At 45.4% G+C, this 21,452-nt stretch overlaps 1 protein-coding gene across 1 annotated transcript in view; it reads right to left on the bottom strand.

Annotated features, from left to right (window-relative positions):
• Positions 1–260: 260 nt before the first annotated feature.
• The window catches only part of Znf346 (zinc finger protein 346), a 23,000-nt gene continuing 1,808 nt past the window's right edge, over positions 261–21,452 (bottom strand). Inside the window, exons 2-7 of the mRNA XM_036188933.1 lie at positions 20,524–20,627; positions 19,882–19,974; positions 18,061–18,205; positions 11,595–11,780; positions 5,137–5,230; positions 261–2,454 (exon numbers count right to left, since the gene is read on the bottom strand). Coding sequence (XP_036044826.1) covers positions 2,367–2,454; positions 5,137–5,230; positions 11,595–11,780; positions 18,061–18,205; positions 19,882–19,974; positions 20,524–20,627 — 710 coding nt within the window. The 3' untranslated portion in view covers positions 261–2,366. The remainder of the gene's footprint in view (positions 2,455–5,136; positions 5,231–11,594; positions 11,781–18,060; positions 18,206–19,881; positions 19,975–20,523; positions 20,628–21,452) is intronic.

Genomic DNA, 21,452 nt, shown 5'->3' with positions numbered 1-21,452 from the left:
CAGACTGATCTCTGAGTTTGAGGCCAGCATGGTTTACAGATCAAGTTCCAGGATAGTCTGCACTACATAATGACACCCTGCCCTTCTCTAAAAGAAAAAACAAACAAACAAACAAACAACAACAACAACAAAAAAACACAAAAAAGAACTTCTCATACACACAATAACATGGATGAAACTGGATGTAGGGGCACATTCCAGATCTAGGGAGGTAGAGGCAAGGAGGGTCAGCAGTTCAAGGCTAGTCTTCTACATGACAAGTTTGAGACCAGCCTGGATATATGAAACAAACTAGAAAATAAAACCTCAAAATATATAGACCAGATGTTCATTTCTCAGCTTGTTCACATTCCAGGCTTGTAGTGCTTGCACCCTGGCGCCCCTCAACCCCCCGAGAGGGCAAGAGCCGGCTCCTTCCAGTGATCCACACCAGTGGTGCTGGACTCCTGCATCTAGACAAAGAGGTCTTACAAAATGAGGACTCATGGAGGTCAGCCCATTTGTGAACTTACCCTTCACTTCCTTACCTAGTAATCTTTACTAATTCTGACACACTGGGCTGCATAGAATTCTGGGGAAACTGTTGAGGTGGCCTATAGTTGGGAAGTGGAAAGCTGAGAACCTATTCTAGAGCCAAGAGCTTCTCATAGCTGGCTAGGGGCAGGTGCCCAGAACAGTAAGCTGCAGGGAACTGGAGCTGAGACTGCGTGGTCTGGCCCATCTACATCATTTCCAAATACAGCCTTTTCTGTAAAAGGTTCTTCTAAGGACCAGAAAGCCTATGAGAAGCTCTGTGAAAACTCCTCTAGCTCTTTAATCTGAACAGGAAAAGGACACCTATCTTTAACCACTCATATGTCCAGAATTTAAGACACAGCATCCTGGACATGAAGTTGGTAGAGATCTACCCTGTAGGGATGACCCTGGAGACAGCCTTAAGGATCCAGATTTCATATTGGCCTCTTTGCAGTCTTCCACTCAGTAGCTAGAATGACTATCTCAAGAATAAATCAGATTCCAAAGCTTAGATTCTCTCAAGACCTCTAGGAGGCCTATGTGAAAGATGAAGGTGGCTAGGTCAATGAACTCGGCTGGGTTTAGGGCACCAGGGAGACCTTTCCTGGGATAAGATCATTACTGAGGGCCCTGGGGGTTCTGATTATGTGGGGGATATTATAGCAGTATCAACACGGCTGGCTATAATCCCTACATCTGAAGTTACAGCCTAGCTCACAGAAGAAATTCTTTATTTGAATGGTTGAGTGGCCAAAGGTTTAAGTTTAAGCCCGGCTCCCATTCCTATATGGCACCCAATGGCATTAACAAGTGAAGTTTTTTTTTATCTCCATGACAAGGAGCCTTAGGGATACTTTCTAGAATCCTTGCTCCACAGTTATGTGAAAAAAATCCACTCCCAGTGGATTCTGAGGTCACAAAACAGCAGTAGGAAATTCTCAATTCAGGGCCTGGGGCCCTTTCCTCACACCAGTTCTCTAGTCCTCCTTCCTGGGTCCCCCAAATCTCCTCGAGGATGACAGGGGAGGATAGCACCACAGCAACCTGGGTGGGACAGTCCACTACACAAGGGCACAGAACTAATACCAAGTAGCCTTTCAGTAGGCTGGCGGGAGGCAGTTTGCCTTTAAGGGCACAGAGTCAGGAACATAGCAGGTGGGAGACTTTCTCACATGACCCTGGATCAGAGCATCTCTGATAAAGGACAAAGGCCTCCTTTGGTGTTTCCCATGATCCCACTGGGCACTCAGGTCTCCTCAAGCTCCTAGCTACTGCAGATGCCTACTAGCACCACTTGGGGCCTGGAGAGACGGGCAGCAGAGACGGCAGTGCTGTCAGGACGATGTGTGTGGTCCAGGAGACTTCAGTCAGCAGGGTCTACTCCAGGCAAGGCTGCACATCTGAGGGTGGGGAGTGGAGCATTAGCTCCGCTCCAGTCCACTGTAGTCTGCTGCCCCGACAAAGTCTGCAGGAAAGCTGCAGTTTCCCAGAGATGGTGCTCTCCTTCAACTGCAGGAACTTGCTCCAGCCTGACCTTGAGAGGACAAATAGACACTGGGACTGTAGGACATACACCCAGAGGGGCCAGGAAGGCTAACCTCTAAGCCACTACCTCAGGTCTTCTCAAGAGCCCTGTCTCCTCTCCCATGACCTGTAGGCCACACGAAAGAGGAGGGCAGGAGGCACTTCATCCCGGCCCAGTCAGAGGCTGTCTGCAGCCCAATTTGGCCTCATGCCTCCATATTCTTCTGCTATTAGAAAGGAGGAAGAGGGAGCCAAGGGCTAACCACAGTCACCAGGAACTGGCTTATGGCCGTCCCAACAAGGCTAACCAGGCAGAAACATCTTCTCTAGTCTTCCACCACACTTGAGTCCTTTGGAGTGGACTGCGTTTGCACTGGCGTCTGGCTCATGGGTGACACCACTGTTTTGGGTGACCTGTAATTTGAGAAGAACAAAGCCCAGGGTAAGTGTGTGGCATGCCTGTAATAGTATGCTCGGAAGCTGCTCTAACGGTAGTATGGCTCTCCTCATGTTGGGACAATGAGCAGGGTGGCTTTCCTTTTACTGAGGGCCACTGAATGCTAGGCTATTATCCCATTCCAACCTCATGTCAATTCTGCATGGCAAAGAACAGCACCCTCATTTTATATATGGAGCTGAACTTCAGAAAGCTTAAACAACTGCCTTAAAATGTCCCTTTAGACATTTGTGAAATTTAGGATCCACAAAGGATAGAAAACATTTTTTTTTTTTTCCGGGGGGAGGGGGGAAGAGGGGTTGAGACAGGGTTCCTCTGTGTAGCTTGGTACCTTTCCTGGAACTCACTTGGTAGCCCAGGCTGGCCTTGAACTCAGAGAGATCCGCCTGGCTCTGCCTCCCGAGTGCTGAAATTAAAGGCGTGTACCACCACCGCCCGGCCAGAAAACATGATTTTTTTATGTTTGTCCCCAAGTTTGGCTTGTTTTGCTTAATATGATGATCTTGAGTTGCATTTACTTTCCAACAGACATAATTCCTTCCTTCCTTCCTTCCTTCCTTCCTTCCTTCCTTCCTTCCTTCCTTCCTTCCTTCCGTGTGTGTGTGTGTGTGTGTGTGTGTGTGTGTGTGTGTGTGTGTGAAGCAAGGACCCACGTCTGGTGGGCTCACCAATGACTGTAACTCAAATTCCAGGGGATTGGATACCTTCTTTTTTTTTTTTTTTTTTCCTTTGAGACAGGGTTTCTCTATGTAGCTTTTCGACTTTCCTGGAACTCACTTGGTAGCCTAGGCTGGCCTTGAACTCACAGAGATCCACCTGGCTTTGCCTCCCGAGTGCTGGGATTAAAGGCGTGCGCCACCATCGCCCGGCTTGGATACCTTCTTATAGTGTGCTCACAAGTGAAAATATAATAAAAGAAACAAAAAAAATAATGTTTTTTTCAAGATAGGATTTCTCTGTGTAGCCTTGGCCATCCTCAAACTTGCTCTGTAGACTAGCCTGGCCTTGAGCTCACAGAGATCCACCTGGCTCTGCTTCCCAACTGCTGGAATTAAAGGTGTGTGACACCACCACCCAGCAAGAAAACTGGTCTCAACATCAAACTTATTGACAGTGGCACCCCGCATGCTGCCTCTGACCTTTATCGAGGATGAGGCCTTGTTAAGTGAGGCAGGCTACTGGGTGCATGTGGTGGGAGGAGGGCAAAGGAACGGCTGGCAGCCACTCCCCCTAACGAGGCTAGGTGAAGGAGGTGCTCTCCTGGAGCACTCCCTGAGGATCGAATGGAACTCAACTGTTCCATAGCTGTAGTTTCACAGAATAGTAGAGACTGAAATTATCCAAGGTCACATCAGTAAACAGGCAAAACCCCAAACCAGTACCAGCCATCTTCCCTTCCTTCCTGGTGCAGTCTGTGAGCCCCTGGAGGCAAGCACACCGAGGACCCCCAAATGTCAGATTCCACCCACAGAACACTCCAACTGCCCTAATGCTGGACTTAGCCCCAGCTCTACAGAGTAAAAAGCCCAAGCTCAGGACTTGAAATCCCATCAATCTCCACTCTGGAAATCTCACCTGGAAAGCTCTCCCCCCCACCCCCCACCCCCATCCCCAAGAAACACTATATAAACCTTGACTTCTGCTCAGTCCTCTGCTGCCTCTCGCCTGAGCAGAGGCAGCCACCCTCCTGGGGTTCCCCTCCCAGTAAGTCTCTCATGTGAGGTTTGCTGTGTGGTGTGACTGGGTAGTACTCCTTTGTCCCCAACTGCCGGGATACCTTTCACTTCAGAGCTGCAACACTTCACAGTTAGTCCAGGCTGGCCTGGATCTTGCTAGGTAGCCCATGCTGGCTTCGAATTCTCAATCTTCATCTTCATCTTCCCAAATCCTGGGACTGCAGGGGCATGTCACTGTGTGTGGATACACTACCAATTTCAAGTGTGAGTAGCTCTGAAGTCATGGCTGGCTCCAGGCTGTTACTGACAACGCCGGATGCTGAGCTGCTCAAGTGTGTTGGAACACTGAGAACAAGGTTGGCACTCACTCAGTCCCTTGTGAGGGCTGTCACAGCCCCTTTGCAGCAGGATCTCATGCATCTCAGGCTGAATTTGCTAGTATTTGAGGATAATCTTAACCTCCTAAGTGCTGGGATTAAGGTGTGCACTACCACACCCACACCACAATTTTTATTGGCAGACTATCTGCTTTGTGCTTGCTATCAGATTGTAAAGTTGTGAGAACTGGGTCTGGGTCTGCTGTGGCCAGAATTTGGGTGTTTTACCACATTTGATAGTAAGCTGTAGAGGGGGCTACTGCACAAATTGCTGATTGAAAAGGACCTCAGAGGAGTAGGGGAAATCATGTTTCCCTACTCAGGCTGCTATAGGCTAGGAAATGCAGGCACTCTTTGGAAACCACAAAGGACATCATCTGTACATCTCCACAGAAACTTTCAGCCTAGTCCATCCACATGCTAGAGGAAAGCTGACAGAAGAAACCCAGGGGACACTGCCTGTTAACTGATTTATCTTCTGTTGACTGAGAAAAGGCTCTTGTATTCCATTTAAGCAGGGAACTACCTGACTGAGAAACCCCAGACTCCTGCTGAAGACTCTTCAACTTCAAAGGATGTTACTCACTGGTTCTTGTGTTTGAAGCCACTGACGTGAGCTTGGTACTGTTCTATGGAGTTCAGCACTATCTTACACGTCTTGCAGGGATAGCCCTTCCCAGCTGAAACACACATCAAAATGAAGAGTTAGTTATCCAGTAGGAAGGGACTGGAGGAATGCTGCTTTGCACAGAGCATGCAGAAGCCCTTCTGAAGACGGATGGGTGGAGCTGAGAGGTCCTGGGTGCTCTGGAGGCACAGACTGTAACACTGTACCTCCTTAGTCTCATCAAGCAATCCCAATTCCTAGTTCCAGCAAACACTAGACTATACTGTTACTGAATGAATACAGAAGGACAGAATATGAGCTGCTGAGATAGCTTGGTGGGTAAAGAAGCCTGATGACCCACAAGGTAGGAGGGCAGATCTGACTCCTCCAAGTTCTCCTTTGATGTCTACAAGATTACCACAGCATGTGTGCCCCACCCTTAACAAAATAAGTAGATCTTATAACAATAAAGAACCACAGAACAGAGGTGACCTTTGCTTTACCTAATGGCCTCATTAAGGCACCCTTCACTGAGAGATCTCTTGGAAGGCACTCGCCTCAGGCTTGAAGTGACAGTAATTAAGGAGGGCAGCAGCTATGAAAGCCACTCTGTCTTTTATAATGGGGTTCAGACACCCTGCCTCACAACCAGGGTTGCTCTAGTGACACAGTGGCCTTTCGCCATATGGCTCCAGCAGTGAGTCAGGACTAAGAGGTCGGATGGGAACCCTGGCTCTGTTGCATGTAATGTCGCTAAATCCTTTTCCTTCCAGTGCTTTTCTTTTTACATAAACCATAAACCAGCCAGGCAGTGTTGGTGCACGCCTTTAATCCCAGCACTCGGGAGGCAGAGGCAGGCAGATTTCTGTGAGTTCGAGGCCAGCCTCGTCTCCAAAGCAAGTTCCAGGAAAGGTGCAAAGCTACACAGAAAAACCCTGTCTCGAAAACAAAACAAAACCATAAACCAATTAATTATACTACTTTATACTTATAATACTAAGGATAAAATAGCTATGTCTTGGGATTTAAAAAAAAAAAAAATTATGTGCATGTGTTTGCCTGCTTGTATGTACATGTGTGCAGGTGCCTAAATTGCCAGAAGAGGGAGTCACATCCTCTGGAACTGGAGAGTTATAGGTGGTTATGAGCCACCTGATATACCCGCTTTGAGACCAGCAAGTGGTGTGAACTGCTAAGCTATCTCTCTAGTGCTATTTTTTAAAATTTTATTTTTGAAATGAGGTCTCACTATGTAGCTCTGGCTGGCCTTAAAGACATGGTGATTACACTGTCTTAGTCTCTTGAGTGCTGGGATTATACGTATGCATCACCATGCCAGGCCACAATGTCTACCATAGGTCATGTATTTCTTCTGAGATAGTATCTTAGGCTAGGCTTCAACTTGTTCCTCCAGCCTCACCTCCCAAGTGCCAAGATTACAAGCATGTACTATCTATCATACTTGCTTATTTTGCATACCTTATAATGCTCTCACGAGAATCATAACTAATATACATATGAGGAAATAAGGAACAGTACATGTCTCAGGACACAGAGCTAGAAAGGGCAAACCAACAGCCCATTATGTGAAGGGTGGACTTATTTTTGCATGCCAGGTGCCAGCTGTCATGGACAAGCAGCACACATACACCTGGAAAGCCCCTCCTAGCTCCGATGCCTTTGGACCATCTGTTACCTTCAAACCTCACAGCTCCGTAATGATCAGCTATGTACACAGCTCACCTTTACCATGTATCCGTGGGACCACAGGCCAGCTGTTTAGCCTGATTTTTTATGTGTGAAAGTGGATCTTATCTGAGATTTTGGGTTCCTGATATATAAAATAGGGTTACTGTTAGTATCAGCCTCAAAAGGTTAAAGTGATTTTTTAAAAAGTATTTGAGTTGGGCATAGTAGCGAACACCTTTAATCCAAGCACTTGGGGAGGTAGAGGCAGATCTCTGTGAGATCAAGGCCAGCCTCGTCTATAAAGTGAGTTCCAGGACAGCCAGAGTTGCATAATCAGACCCTGTCCTCCAAAGCAAAACAATGAACAAATAAACAAATAATAGAATAAAAAGTATTGGTACGGGGAAGGAGGATTAATAGTAACAAATGGTTATGATTTATATGAAAATGTCATAAGGAAACCCACTACTTTGTACGTAAAATGAAACAAAACAAAACCATTTTAGACAGGGCCTTATATAGTCCAGGTTAGCTTGGACTCTGGATGTAGCTAAAGCTGGCTTTGAATTCCTCGTTATCCTGCTTCCATCTTCCAAGTGCTGGGATTATAGGTGAAGTCATTTTTGGGTCTCATGTAACTCAGCTGACTCTAATTCTCTATGCAGTCAAGGATGACCTTTGACTCCTGACCTTCCTCCTTCACCTTTCAAGTCCTGGATTCTGAGGAGTGCTACCATGCCAGGTTCACTGTAGTTTTGTTGTAGGTTTGGAAAATCTGCAATGCCTCAAATTTTGCTTTCTTTCTTTCTCAAGGCTGCTTTTGTTGCTAGAGGTCATACACACTTAGGATAGTTTTCTACTCTTATGAAAAATGTCATTGGCATCTGGATAGGAATTATCATAAATCCACAAATCACTTATAGTATGGATATTTTATATTAATTTTGCCAACACAGGACACACCCGCATTTTAGCAATGGTGGTGCCTGTTTGCTTGTTTGTTTTTTAGAAGAGGGTCTTGCCATATAGTCCAGGCTGACCTGCAGATCAGTAAGAATGTAGCTTAGATGGGCCTTAAGCTTGAGGCAGTTCTCCTGCCTCAGGCTCACGTGTGTACTGTCCTATCCAGTTCTTCAATTTTATTTATTTAGTTTTTGTGTGTACTTTGAGTGCACATATGCTTGTGGAATTCAGAGGTGTCTTTCTCTATTGTTCTTATTGAGACTGGTTCTCTCACTGAACTCAGAAATTACCAACTGGCTAGAATGACTGGTTAGTTACTCCAGGGAGCCACCTGTCTGCTCCACCAGCACTATGGTATAGCTGTGCACCACCACACCTAGCTTTCATGTGGTGCTGGAGTCTCTCTGCTTATGGTGCAGGAATTTTACTAACTGAACTATCTCCCAGCTCCCTTTTCAATATCTTTTGATTAGTTTAATAATTTTCATTGAAGTCAACATTTACTTCCTTAATTTTTTTATAGTCATTAGGAGATTGCTTTTCTGATGTCTTTTTTAGCAATTTTGTTATTGGTGTATGAAAAGCTGATTTTTAATATTTATCATATCATGATATCTTACTGAACCTGTCTGTTAGGGCTCTGAGACTGGATCTTGCTAATGTAGTTCAGGTTGGCCTTGAACTATTTCTACAGCACAAGCTGGCTTGGGACTCACTATCACCCTGCCCCAAATTACAGACAAATGCCACCACTTTTTTTTCTTTTTTCTTTTCTTTTCTTGTGTGTGTGTGTGTGTGTGTGTGTGTGTGTGTGTGTGTGTGTGTGTGTGTTTTGAGATAAGACTCAATATGCAACTCAGGATAGGCTTGGACTCACTATTTTTCTGCCTTAGCCTTGTGAGTGCTGGGATTAGGCAGTGGCCACCTCACTCAGCCACTTACCAGAACTAACACACTGCTTAGGAGTGTTTCCACACAGCACTGTTTTCATTGATTCACAGCAAACACCCCTGGGCAGGAGCAGATGACAACTAGATTGAGGCAGATCATCATCTCACCTGACTGACAGTCTAATTTTCATTGAGATCAGATTCCTTCCAGATCCCTTACAATTAATTACCTTGCTACACTGTACATAGTCCTACATTTAAATTTTTCCTATGTCAGGTAGACCATGTTACAAAAATGTCCAGATGAGTTACAATATGATTAAAGTTAAATGTTAAGAATAAGAGAAAGGCTGGGTTTACACTTGGGTATACACTGGAGAAAAGAAAAGAAAAGAAAGGCCATCTTCCCATTCGACAGGAAGGACACTCATTTGATGACATTAAGGGGAAGTGGGATGACGCAGTAGGTAAAGGCACTTGCTTAGGGGCCCTGAAGCCTTGGTCACAGAGATCACAGGGGTATCAGTTTACCTGCCTTGGAAATGCCACTTTTGGTCCAGGCTGATTTTTTTCATGGATTGTTTTCTCATACTGCATATGTTTAAAGGGCTGGAAAGACTCTAGTTAAATGTGTTGAAGTTATTTTGGATACACACATGTATACATGTACTGAGTACAGTATTCTGTTGGGCACTGTACTATGGCCTCTGATGCAGTGGGCCTTCTGGAGAATGGTTTCCTGTGGGAAGCTAAGGGAAGGAGACAGTGGTCTGTTCTGGCTGCTCCAGCCTCAGACAATGCTCTTCTGGGGGAGAAGAGAGCCAGTGCTCACACACCCAGCTTAAGATGCTGCTGTGACAGAGTTTATGCCAAGCATGGTGGCACAGCCCTGTTAATCCTAGCAGCTGAAGAGTGGAGGCAGCACAGTCAGGAGTTTGTCATCCTTGGATACACACAGTTAATTTAAGGCCAGCATGGGCTATATGAGACTGTGTCTCAGGAAACAAAACAAATCCTAAACCCCTAAACCAAACTAAAGCAGCCCTGCTCTGAGCTCACAGACTTGCGGGCTATATTCACTATAAGAACAATGACCTTGCTTCCATTTATTTATTTAATTGCATATGTATGTGTATATAGGTATACATATGCATACTCCTGATCCTCCAGTCTCTAACTTTCAAGTGCTGGGATTACAGGTATGTACTACTGTGCCATGTTTATGTGGTGCTGCTAACTGAAGTTAGGGCTTTGTGTGCATGTTAGACAAACATTCTACCAACTGAGTAACATTCCCAGCCCCAAACACACTATAGACTAATAGGAAGGGCCTATAACTATTTGTGAATACCCACTCCCATGATGCTAGGTGACATTTTGAGGTTAAGGAAACTAGAATGGTCTCCTCCTTCACCATGATTCCCTAGGGATATAGGCAGATCTCAAATGCTGAGGAAAGAGATATCCTAAGGATATGCAAACTTTGGTAAGGGCTGTTGAGGCCTTCAATCAAGCAATGTAGATGTTACCTAGGGAGCTTAAATCAGAGGTTAGGGCTGGGGAGATGACGTGGCACTTGTTCTTCTTCCAGAGGACCCAAGTTCCGTTCCCAGCATTCACGTTAGGTGGCACAACCACCTGTAACTTCAGCACCAGGGAATCAACCCCTTCCTCTGGCCTCCTTGGGCACCTGCACTTATCCACTCACAGATATACATAAACACACCATTAAAAAAATAAATCTGGGGGTTGGGGATTTAGCTCAGTGGTAGAGCGCTTGCCTAGCAAGTGCAAGGCCCTGGGTTCGATCCTCAGCTCCACATACAAAATAAATAAATAAATCTGTTTTTTTTTTTTCTCTGTGTAGCCTTGGCTGTCCTGAAACTCACTCTGTAGCCCAGGCTAGCCTTGAACTCAGAGATCTGCCTGCCTCTGCCTCCTGAGTGCTGGGATAGCTTCTTTTCTTTTCTTCTTCTTCTTCTTTTTTCTTTTTTAAGCTAAGGATCGAACCCAGGGCCTTGTGCTTGCTAGGCGAGCGCTCTACCACTGAGCTAACCCCCAGCCCGCTTATTTTCTTATACAGCCCAGGACCACCTGCCCAGGGGTTGCACTGTCCACATTTTTTCTTAAAAAAAAAAAAAAATTCTTGCCAGGCGGTGGTGGTACACGCCTTTAATATCAACACTTGGGAGGCAGGGGCAGGTGGATCTCTGTGAATCTGAAGCTAGCCTGGTCTACATAATCAGCTCTAGACAGCCAGAGCTACACAAAGAAACCCTGTCTCAAAACAAACAAACATATATATTTAAATCAGAGATTATAAACTGGTGGCTCTTGAACATACATAAGGTCCTGTATTTCATGCTCAGCATTAAAATAAAGCTAACAATAATGATAATAAAAACACAAATTTGTCTTTCCATAGTATTTTTGGGTTTTGTTTTAGGAGACAGGGTCTCTCTGTGTAGTCCTGACTGTTCTGGAGCTGGTTATGTAGACCAGGCTAGCCTCATACTCACAGAACTCTACCTGCCTCTGCCTCCTGAATACTGACAGTAAAGGCATGAGCCACCATACCTGACTTCCACAGTACTTTAAAACTGAAAGACAGCAACACCAGTGTAGCCTGGAGTGGCATACACTCTTCAGTCGACTGTGGTCATCTTTGGATATTATCATTAAATTTCCTGCTTGTTCCCCTGCATCCCCTCAAGACAGGATCCCACTATGCATCCCAGACTGTCCTTGACTCTGTGGTCCTCCTGCATCACATCCTAAGTGCTGGAGTGTACACCAAGCTGGCTTCCTACCTGCCTTCTGTGCTTGCAAGCCCTGCTTTAGAGGATGCAGGATGCAGACACATGGGTAGTCTGCGTGTGAGCTAGGCCCTCTCACCTGGGAAGTCAGAGATAGCAGGGTCCGCCAGCCGCCCGTAGTGTGCCATGAGTTTGAGCTTAGTCTCCTGCTTCCTGTGTCTCTTGCCCATATAATGCTGCTGAGCCATGGCAGGGTCGTTGAAAGTTGAATGGCAGAGGCTGCAGAACTTGTCTGGGTCTAGCATCTCTCTATTCTGGTGCAGCGCTAAGGTGGAGGCCACAAGGAAAGGGTTTGTAAGGTGTTTCGACAGAGCTGTGGTGAGAGAGTTCAAACAGAGACAATGAAAACCCCGCCCACAAGGTGCCAGCTTCTGGTATGCTTGAGGTGAAAGGCCGCGTCGCCCACCCATCACACTTGGAGACGGGCACTGCCCATAAGAGCCACACCATAAATGCCTCCTCTAGTTGGGAAAGCTGGCAAGATCCGAGCAAGTGCAACGAACAACTGATTTGTTTGCCAGCTTTAGGGACATGAGCCCTAGTGTTTGCACACAAGGCTCTGACTTGTGCTGTCTAGTTGCCTAATTGGGACAGACCAAGCAAACATTCTTACAGACTCTCTAGCTCTCAGAACTTCTTGGAATTTCAAAGTGAGTTGGATAAGAAGTGTGAATATTTCATTTCCATCCTTAAAATATCGCAGTTACAGAGCTGAAGTAGAGATTCAAGCTCTGAGTGTACAGAGCCAGGCAACCAGATTAAAAACTACTTTTATTATTTATGTATTTATGTGTTTATTTTGAGAAAGTGTCTCACTATGTAGCTGTGTAGCTCTTTGGCTGGCCTAAGATCCAGGATGTAATCCAGGATGTAAACTGGGACTGAAGTGTGTGCCACCACGCCTGGCAGAGATGCCCACTAGACTACACTGAAGTCTCGGCAATGTGATGGGGGCAATAGCAATTACCCATGTTATGCATGCACTTCCCCTCTGGGTTCTCAGAAGGACTCCAATGAAGTAGTTATCATTTTATCATATTACAGAGGACACTGAGCTTTGACAGTAAAAATGACTTGCTCAAGATCACCAAGTCAGTGAGAGAACCCTCAAACGTGTGACCCTGGAGCCATCATCCTATGCCAGGCTCAAGAGCACAGCAAGTAGATCTGAAGGCTACCAGCGATGCATTCATCATCTGAAAACATTTCTGATCTGCTCAAAGAATTTAATTAGTCAGGGGCTGAAGAGGAGGTTCAGGCTAAGAACGTCTACGGTTCTTCCAGAGGATCTGAGCTCAATTCACAGCACCCTTGTCAGGTGGCTCACAAAGCCTTTATCCAATTGTTCTGGCCTATGCAGTTAAATGTACAAACATGTACACGTACACACGTACACACATACATACATACACACACACACACACACACACACACACACACATACACACACACACCACTTTAAAAAATAGAAATGAATCTTTCCTTAAAAAAAGAAACCAGCAAATCAGAGTCTGGTATGGACATGTGTGAGCCTCTCATAGGTCAACATAAGATGTTGAAAGCAGGCCATATGTGGAGGCCCAAATTACTTAAGGTCAGAGAATCTGAACTTACTTTACCCAGCAGGGCTGCATAATGGGATGATTTGGCCACAGGTGTGGTTATCAGGTGTTTAGAAGGGTCTACACTTGGCTGTACGGTGTGCTCTGATCTTGAAAGGGGGAGGTCTTTTGTCTCTCTCCTGGGTAGTGTTTAAAAGGCCCTTCGGAATAAACCTTGAGGGACTGGTTATTGACCCAGGGCCCTACCAAAGCTATCCTGTGTCTCTGTCTTTTTCATCGTCTCTTTCTATCATTTCCTCATTCCTATTTCCTCTTCCAAAGGAACCCTTGGACAGGTCAGAGTTGGACTCTAGCAAACTCAAACAGCCATGTAGATGCCTTTTCAAAGTAGATGCTATGGATGTGTGTATACGTGCTTGTGCAGTCATAGATGTGTGTGTGCGCGCGCGCGCGTGCGCATAGGCGTGCAAGTCACAGTGCATGTGTGGAGGTCCGAGGATAACTTTGTGATTCTGTTCTTTCCTTTCACCTCCATGTGGGCTCTGAGAGTCAGACTCAGGTCCCCAGGACTGTGTGGCAAGCACTGTGACCCACTGAGTCATCTTGATGGCCCAAGGTTATTCTTTAAAACTTACTACAGGGTGGGGCTGGGGAGATGGCTCAGTGGTTGAGAGCCTGACTGCTCTTCCAAAGGTGTTACCAGCACCTACATGGTGGCTCTCAACCAGTTACAACTCCAGTCTTAGAGATCTGATGCCCTCCTCTGTGGGCACTATACACACACGGTGCACAGACATACAGGCAGGCAAAACATGCACATACATAAAAATAAATAAATATTGTTACAAAACATACTGAAAGAAAGTAGTATAGTGAGCTGTAAAGCTGGAAGAGCTGTTTAATGGACATCCAAAGCAGCAAGAGCTAGTGTTTTCTCTCAAGAAATACCTGAAATACGCAAAGTGTGCTCTCCAGGGACGTCTACTGTATTTTTATGACAGAAAAAAGGGAGAGGAGAATATAAAGACTCAAAATTAGAAGGACCACCAAGTGGTTTGTAAGATACCTACAATAAGTTTGTGATAACTGGGGGAATGTTTTTATATCAAAGACTTCCTTTTAAATTGTATGTGCCTAGGTGTGGTAAGTGCACATGGGAGCAGTGCCCATGGACGCCAGTGGTGATGGAGCTCTCTGGGGCTGGAGTCACCAGGAGTTCTGAGTCACCCCACATGGGGACCAAACTCAGGACCTCTGCGAGAGTAGAATACACTAACGGCTGAGCCATCTCTCCAGCCCCCAACGCAAGGAACTGTTATACTACATGAAGCAATATATAAGGAAACTGAATATATTACACAATATGGTCATGTCAATGTTGAAAGATTTTTGTGGGCCGGGTGGCGGCGGCACATGCCTTTAATCCCGGCACCTGGCAGGCAGAGGCAGGTGGATCTCTGAGGTTGAGGCCAGCTGGGGGTCTATAGAGTGAGTTCCAGGACAGGCTCCAAAGCTACACAGAGAAACCCTGTCTCAGGGCTGGAGAGATGGCTCAGAGGTTAAGAGCACCGATTGGTCTTCCAGAGGTCCTGAGTTCAATTCCCAGCACCCACATGGTGGCTTACAACCATCTGTAATGAGATCTGGCATCCTCTTCTGTGTACATAATTAAAAAAAAAAAAAAAGGAAATCCTGTCTTGAAAAACAAAACAAAAACAAAAAAATTTGTGTAATCTACATAAATAAACCAACATTTAAAAATGTCACCTACACCTATACCTAGACACACACACACACACACACACACACACACACACACACACACACACACGACAGCATGTCATGTAGCATATAGATATATCTGTCTGCTTATTCTTTTGAGCTAGGGTCTCACTCTGTAACCCAGGTTGGCCTAGAACTTGCTTGTAGCCCAGAATGGCCTCAAACTCAGCAATCATCCCGTCTCAGCCTCTCAAGTGCAAAGATAAGCATGAGCCACTGTTCACATGCTCTCCTTAGAAGTAGGACTTGGGTGGCATTTTACTTGCTTCTTTCAATGTTTTGCATGTTGAACTGGAATTTTTCATGTATGTGCATCATTTTAAGAGAAACAGAAAAATGATGTATTCTATGCTTCTAAGTACATATACATGGAGTCAACCTGGATGAACATAAAACAAATATAATACAAACGTGGTGATGTATTGTGTCCTCCAAAATATTGTGCAATTTAATAAAGTTTATCTGAGGATCAGAGGACAAAGCCAGCAACTATATTAAACATAGAAGTCAGGCAATGGTAGCACATTGCCTTTAATCTTATCACTCGGGAGGCAGGAATCTGTCTGGATCTCTGTGAGTTCAAAGCCACACTGGGAACAGAGCCAGGCATGGTGGCACATGCCTTGAATTCCAACACTAGTTAACCATAAAGGTCTGAAGGTCTGGAGGTCTGTACAGACAGACAGGAAGTGATGTATCTGGGCTGAGAGAGGAAGTGAAATGCAGAACAGAAAAGCATATAGGTGTGGGTATACAGGAAGTAGGTCTCTTTGGTGGAGGATCTCCAAGTGGTAAGAACATGGCTGGCTTCTTTCTGCTTTTTTGATCTCTCAGCTTTTTACCACAATATCTGGCTCTGGGCTTTTATTAATAAGACCGGTTAGCACTTCGTCCTACATAAATAGATATACACATACACATGGTGCACAAGGTTATAAGAGCAACGGTGCTCTAGAAGGTTAATAGCACTTTGAACGGTAAAATTATGGACATTCCTTTCAATTTATCTCTATTTTCTACAGCATGCATGTTTCACTTTTATATTAGACAAATGTTTAATTTCAGGAATAGAGTTATAATAAACTCCTAGTTGCAATACACATTTTCATGTGGCAAAGGCTGGAAGTGAACGTGGAAAATAACTTACTGCTTAGAACAGAAGTACTGGGAGAAGGAATGTTCCACAGAACATTACAAATTCTGTTCTTAAGATAATTTTCCTTGGCACCAGGCAGTGGTGGCACACGCCTTTAATCCCAGCACTTGGGAGGCAGAGCCAGGTGGATCTCTGTGAGTTCAAGGCCAGCCTGGTCTACAGAGCGAGATCCAGGACAGGCACCAAAACTACACAGAGAAACCCTGTCTTGAAAAACCAAAAAAAAAAATTCCTTGGCCTAATGCTTAAACATTGTGGTACTATTGTTGTTATCAGCTCTCACTGTATAGACAAAAATCAGTAACTCTTCATCTAAGTTAACAAATCAACCATAAACAAGGTTAATGGCATGCCAGTGGTTCTCAACTTGTGGGTCTCGACCTCTTGAGGTAGGGCGGGGACAGGAACGACCCTTTCACAGGGATCACCAAAGGCCATTGGAAAACACAGATATTTACGTTATGATTAATATTAGTAGCAAAATTACAGTTATGAATTAGCAACAAAATTTTACGGCTGGGGATCACCACATGAGGTGTTAAAGGGTCGCAGCATTAGGAAGGCTGAGAAGCAGTGCTCTAGATAGTGGCTTCCTGGTCAACGGTTGCATTTTATGAGGGGATATCCCTCACTGGCTTTTTGTTGTTGACAAATAACAATAGCTGTTGTTTAGTGAGTATCTGCTCTAGCCTAGATTTAGGGGTGGGCTAGTGTTTGCCTCTTATTTATTTTTTGGGTGCCATACAGGTCAGGCTGGTCTCAAACTTGTAGCCAAGGAGTTCACTCAACTCCTGATCTTCCTGCCTCCCCTTCCCAAGTAATAAGGTTTGAGGTGTTGCCATTACACCTGGCTGCCACATGCTCTGGAGTAGATGGCAATGATACTTTACGGGTATACAAACACAGGCACAGATTCTAAGTAAAAGCGCCAGGACTTAAGTCTGTGCTGTTCTGACTTCAAAGTCTATATTCTATTGTTTCACACTGTGGATAACTAGATTTGGGTATGATTAGAGGGTATAATTATGAGTAGATTTTTCTAGAACACCATTGTCTTGTTTCAATGATGCAGTAAAACAAAAGGGATCAGAAGTTCTCTCTATAGTATGGTCTTGGTCCAAAATAGAGTGCGCGCGAGCACACGCGCGCGCATACACACACACACACACACACACACACACACACACACACACACACAGAGAGAAAGAAGGAGATAGAGAGATCAAAGGCCTCCCACTTTTGACTAATTACAGTTAGCCTAGGTTAAAAACCTCAGAATTCAAGAAGAAAGTGAAGGCCGGCTGGGGGTGGCAGGACAAAGGAGGCCATCTGTGCTGGGCAGTGGGTTCACGGCAGCTGCAAACACTTGCTAGACAACACGAGAGTGCTGCTCTGAAGGCTAGCCCCCACCTTTAGAGGAGGCAGCTTTTGTGGGTCAAAGAGAGCATGGCATAACCTGAGCCCATGAGAAAGATGCAGAATTAGCTGTCAACTAGCCACACTTTGCAGTGACAGCAGGTGGGTGTGGGAGGAGAGACTCAGTGGGAGAGGCAAGTGACTGAATGCTCACAGTGTGTATCGGCCTATGGCACTCCTGAGTTACAATAACTGGTCAGGACAAAACCTTGGGTTAAGAAGCTTCTACAGAAAATCTGATAGAACACAAAGGGAAATAAAGTGAACTCAAGTCTGAGGCCAATTTTAATGAAGCAGGGCTTCATGTAGTGCAGGTTTCATGTAACTCCCTATGGTAGCTGAGGATGACCTTGAACATCTAATTCTCCTACCTCCACCTCCTGAGTGCTGAGATTACAGGTGTGTACCACATCTGGCTTATGCAAGGCTGACCATGAAAGCCAAACTTTTGTGAACACTAGGGAAGTATTCTAACAATTGAGTTACACCCCCAACTCTTAAGTGGAGTTTTTCTGTGCTCTTAAAAGCAACCTCTCCATGTCTGAGGCCCCAGTGAGCATTCTGGAAGCACCTGCCATTGGTCCCCGAGGATGGGAGGGTCTCAAAAGCACTACTCAGGAAACTAGTACCTGCCCCCTTAGTGGACTGCTGTTTCAGCTTTAAGTTCCTTGCGTGGGTCTTCCCCAGGTAGTGCGACTGTGCCACAACAGGGGAGGAGAAGGTCATGTTACAGACGGGGCAGCAGTGGTTCTTGTCTTTGCTTCTGCTGCTCTTCTGGGTGGGAGAGAGAACACAGGTCTGATCATGCCATTGCGCATCCAGAAAACCTCCAATGGTTCCCCTGCCCATGGGCTGGTGGACATTTAAGACCCCTGCACACGTTAACCCCAACGCACCTTTAGCAGAGCCCTCTCCAGGTGCTTCATGTCAGGTTCTCTGCATAACTTCCAGTTTTATTCCTTGCTTACTTACTTGCTTTGCTTTGTTATTCCTACTGTCTAGAATGTTCCTCCTCCTTCCTGTCTTGCTTTAGTTATGCTATCAGCCATTCAACGACTTTTACTTAAAAAAAAAAAAAAAAAAACACCAAGCCCCCGCCTATGTATCTGCAGAAAGAAATAGCCTTGCTCCTCATCTGTATTCCTAGCTATCAGACTTCTAGCACCCCTAAACTGACAGCTCAGGAGATTTTCAAGTGCAATGCTGGATGTAAACAGCTCGATTTATCTCTGTTATCTATCCTTGTACCCTGCTGTGTTGAGCACACAGTACATCACCAGGTTCCAATTGTTATTATGATTATGCTAGAAAGTGTTATTTTAATCTTCCCAAAGTCTGTCCTCTGAATAAGCTGTTTCTTCAGCACTTTTCAACCTTTTCACTACAGACATTTTGGGGTAAGTAATTCCTAGCTGGTGGTGGGTGCTGTGATCTCATCTGAGCCGCTCAGTCATCTGAAGAACTGAAGTGCAAAGAGATGAACTGATCATTCCTCTCTGGGCCTAAGCCATAGGGGCAACGAGGAGATGATTTCTGGAAGGGAAGCAAGGCCCCTCTAAAGTACTGGCCACTGGAGCAGGAAGGCGGCTGAAGAGTAACTTCTTATGTACTGAGCATTTGCTGGGGACTGAAACTTCACCTCATAACACTAAAGAGGCAAGATCATGTCTACTTTATGAGTGAATTCCAGAGAGGTTAAGTGACTTGCTCAAGGTCACCCACTTAGTAAGAGAAAGATCCCTGCCCACTAACTTCTATCCCATGACGTGTATAACTTCCATACTTTGAACGTCACAGTACACTCAAGGAATTAGGGCTCGCTTCAGTGTAATTCTTATAGTAATTCTGAAATTAAAAGATAAATGTAATTGCTTCATCATGAGAGGAGCTATTTATTTTCTTTGATTGTTGAGGCCGAATGCTGAAAGTCTGTTTTCCCCACAGCTCAGGAAATGGACGCCCGGGCTTCCCTCTGCTTCCTCTCTCGTTCCTCTGCAGTAACCTGGGTGCTGGGGCACAACAATGAGCGGTCCCATTTACTGAACCACTACTGTGTGACAGATCTGGGGTTTGTTTTACAAGTCTGTTCTCAACTTAGGAAAAACCCAGAAAGGTAGCTATAATAAATAGTCTTTTGTTTGTTTGTTTTGAGACAGTCTCTCCTTGTAGCCCAGGCTGGCCTCAAACTTTCTATGCAGTGGAAGATAACCTTGAACTACTGATCTTCTTGCCTCCCCGTCCAAGTGCTTGGTCACCTGTACACACCACCACCCTTGGCAGTATTCTTTTTTCTAACAGAGGAAGAAATCAAGGCTCTTGAATTATAAGACTTGCCCAAGTTAGACAAAAGGGCTGAGATTTGCAGCCCAGTCCGTTTGAACCGAAGCCTGTGCTCATACCACTTCAACCTGCTTGGGAAGCGAGCAGTCTCAGCGAGGCAGCAGTATTACCTGATCTGAGTCTAGCCTCTTGACGTCTCCCTTTAGTGGCTCCACTCCATGGATTGCTAGGTATCTCTTCACTTTGTTGGCATGTTTTTTGCTCTGCAAGAACCCAGGAGAAAGATCAAAGATAACCAAATGCTATCGCATAGAGAAGGCAGCCATGACACACCAGATTCTCTCTCACCTGACTCCTCCTCACAGAACTTATAAGGATGAGAAGATGAGGGAAGAAGCCTTATTTCCTGAGTTGCTCTTACGTGCTAGGCCTTTTACATGCTGTGACTTTAACCTTCAACAAGCTATGAGAATACTGTTAGCTTACACATGTAGAAGCTGAGGCCAAGCATGGTGGAATTGTTTGCCTTTGATGTAACAGAGTTGGATTCAAACCCAGGTATGATAAAGCCAAAGCTCCTACTTCCTGCTATACCAAGCTGTACAGAACGATCTACAAACAATGATCCTGATTTGGATGGGAGAGATGAGATTCACAGAAATTAAGTCAGTCTTCAAGGCCCATGCAAACATACATGAAGGACGCATCAGGTAGCTATGGAAGAAGCAACCTTCAGTGTGCAAGACAGGAGAGGAGAGGGCTTGGCACTTGGCCTGGAAGGTAAATACACGGCTCCAACAGAAATGGCCTACCTGGTAATGTGCCAGCTTCTGGGACTCAGAAATCAGCATGGCGCAGCAGACTTTACACTGGGTGCTGGTGAAGAGACACTGGTTCTTCTGGATCATGTGCTCCACTACAAAGGGAAGAGAAACCATGCAAGTTGACAGATGCGACCTCACCAGCACTGTCTTTGGTCTATCCCAAACATAGGCACTGAGTAATGGGAATCCACACCAACACATACACAGACCTCTGCTCCTCCTTGCCACTATGCCATAACTCATGCCATGCTTGCAAACCAACTGCACTATTTTACATAGGCCAATCTTCTTTACCTAGTCACACATTGCTGTTAGGTGAGGTGAGGCTGTCCCATACTGCCCATGAATTCCTGGCTCAAGGGATCCTTCTGCCTCAGTAGATGTGACTATAGGCCCTCACCACCATGCACTGTAATCTTTTAAAAAGTGCAGCAGTGTTAAAAGCAGGATGAAGAGTTGCACACCTTTAATGACAGCACTCAGTGGTAGAGGCAGCTGGATCTCTGAGTACAAGGCAGTCTAGTCTACACAGTTAAGGTCCAAGCTGCGCAGGGCTATATAGTAAGATCCTGTGTCAAACAGCAACATAAACACAGTTCTAACATGGACTTAAGCATTAGAGGAGAGACAGCTATTTAGGAAAAGGACAATGCACACTGTGGTGGTTTTAAAAGAAAATGACCCCCAGAAGAAATAGCACTATTAGGAAGGGTGGCCTTGTTGGAGTAGGTGTGGTATTGTCGGAGGAAGTGTGCCACTGTGGAGGCAGGCTCTGAATTCTCTGTGGTGATATTTTGTGTATGCTCTAACAAAGCTTGTCTGAAGATCAGAGGGCAGAGCCAGCCACTAGTTAGCCATAGAGGCCTGACAGTGGTGACACACACCTTTAATCCCAGCACTTGGGAGATATACACACC

This window comes from Onychomys torridus, chromosome 5 (assembly GCF_903995425.1).
Source record: "Onychomys torridus chromosome 5, mOncTor1.1, whole genome shotgun sequence".
Classification (NCBI taxonomy): domain Eukaryota; kingdom Metazoa; phylum Chordata; class Mammalia; order Rodentia; family Cricetidae; genus Onychomys; species Onychomys torridus.
This window is presented reverse-complemented; position numbering and strand designations above follow the sequence as displayed.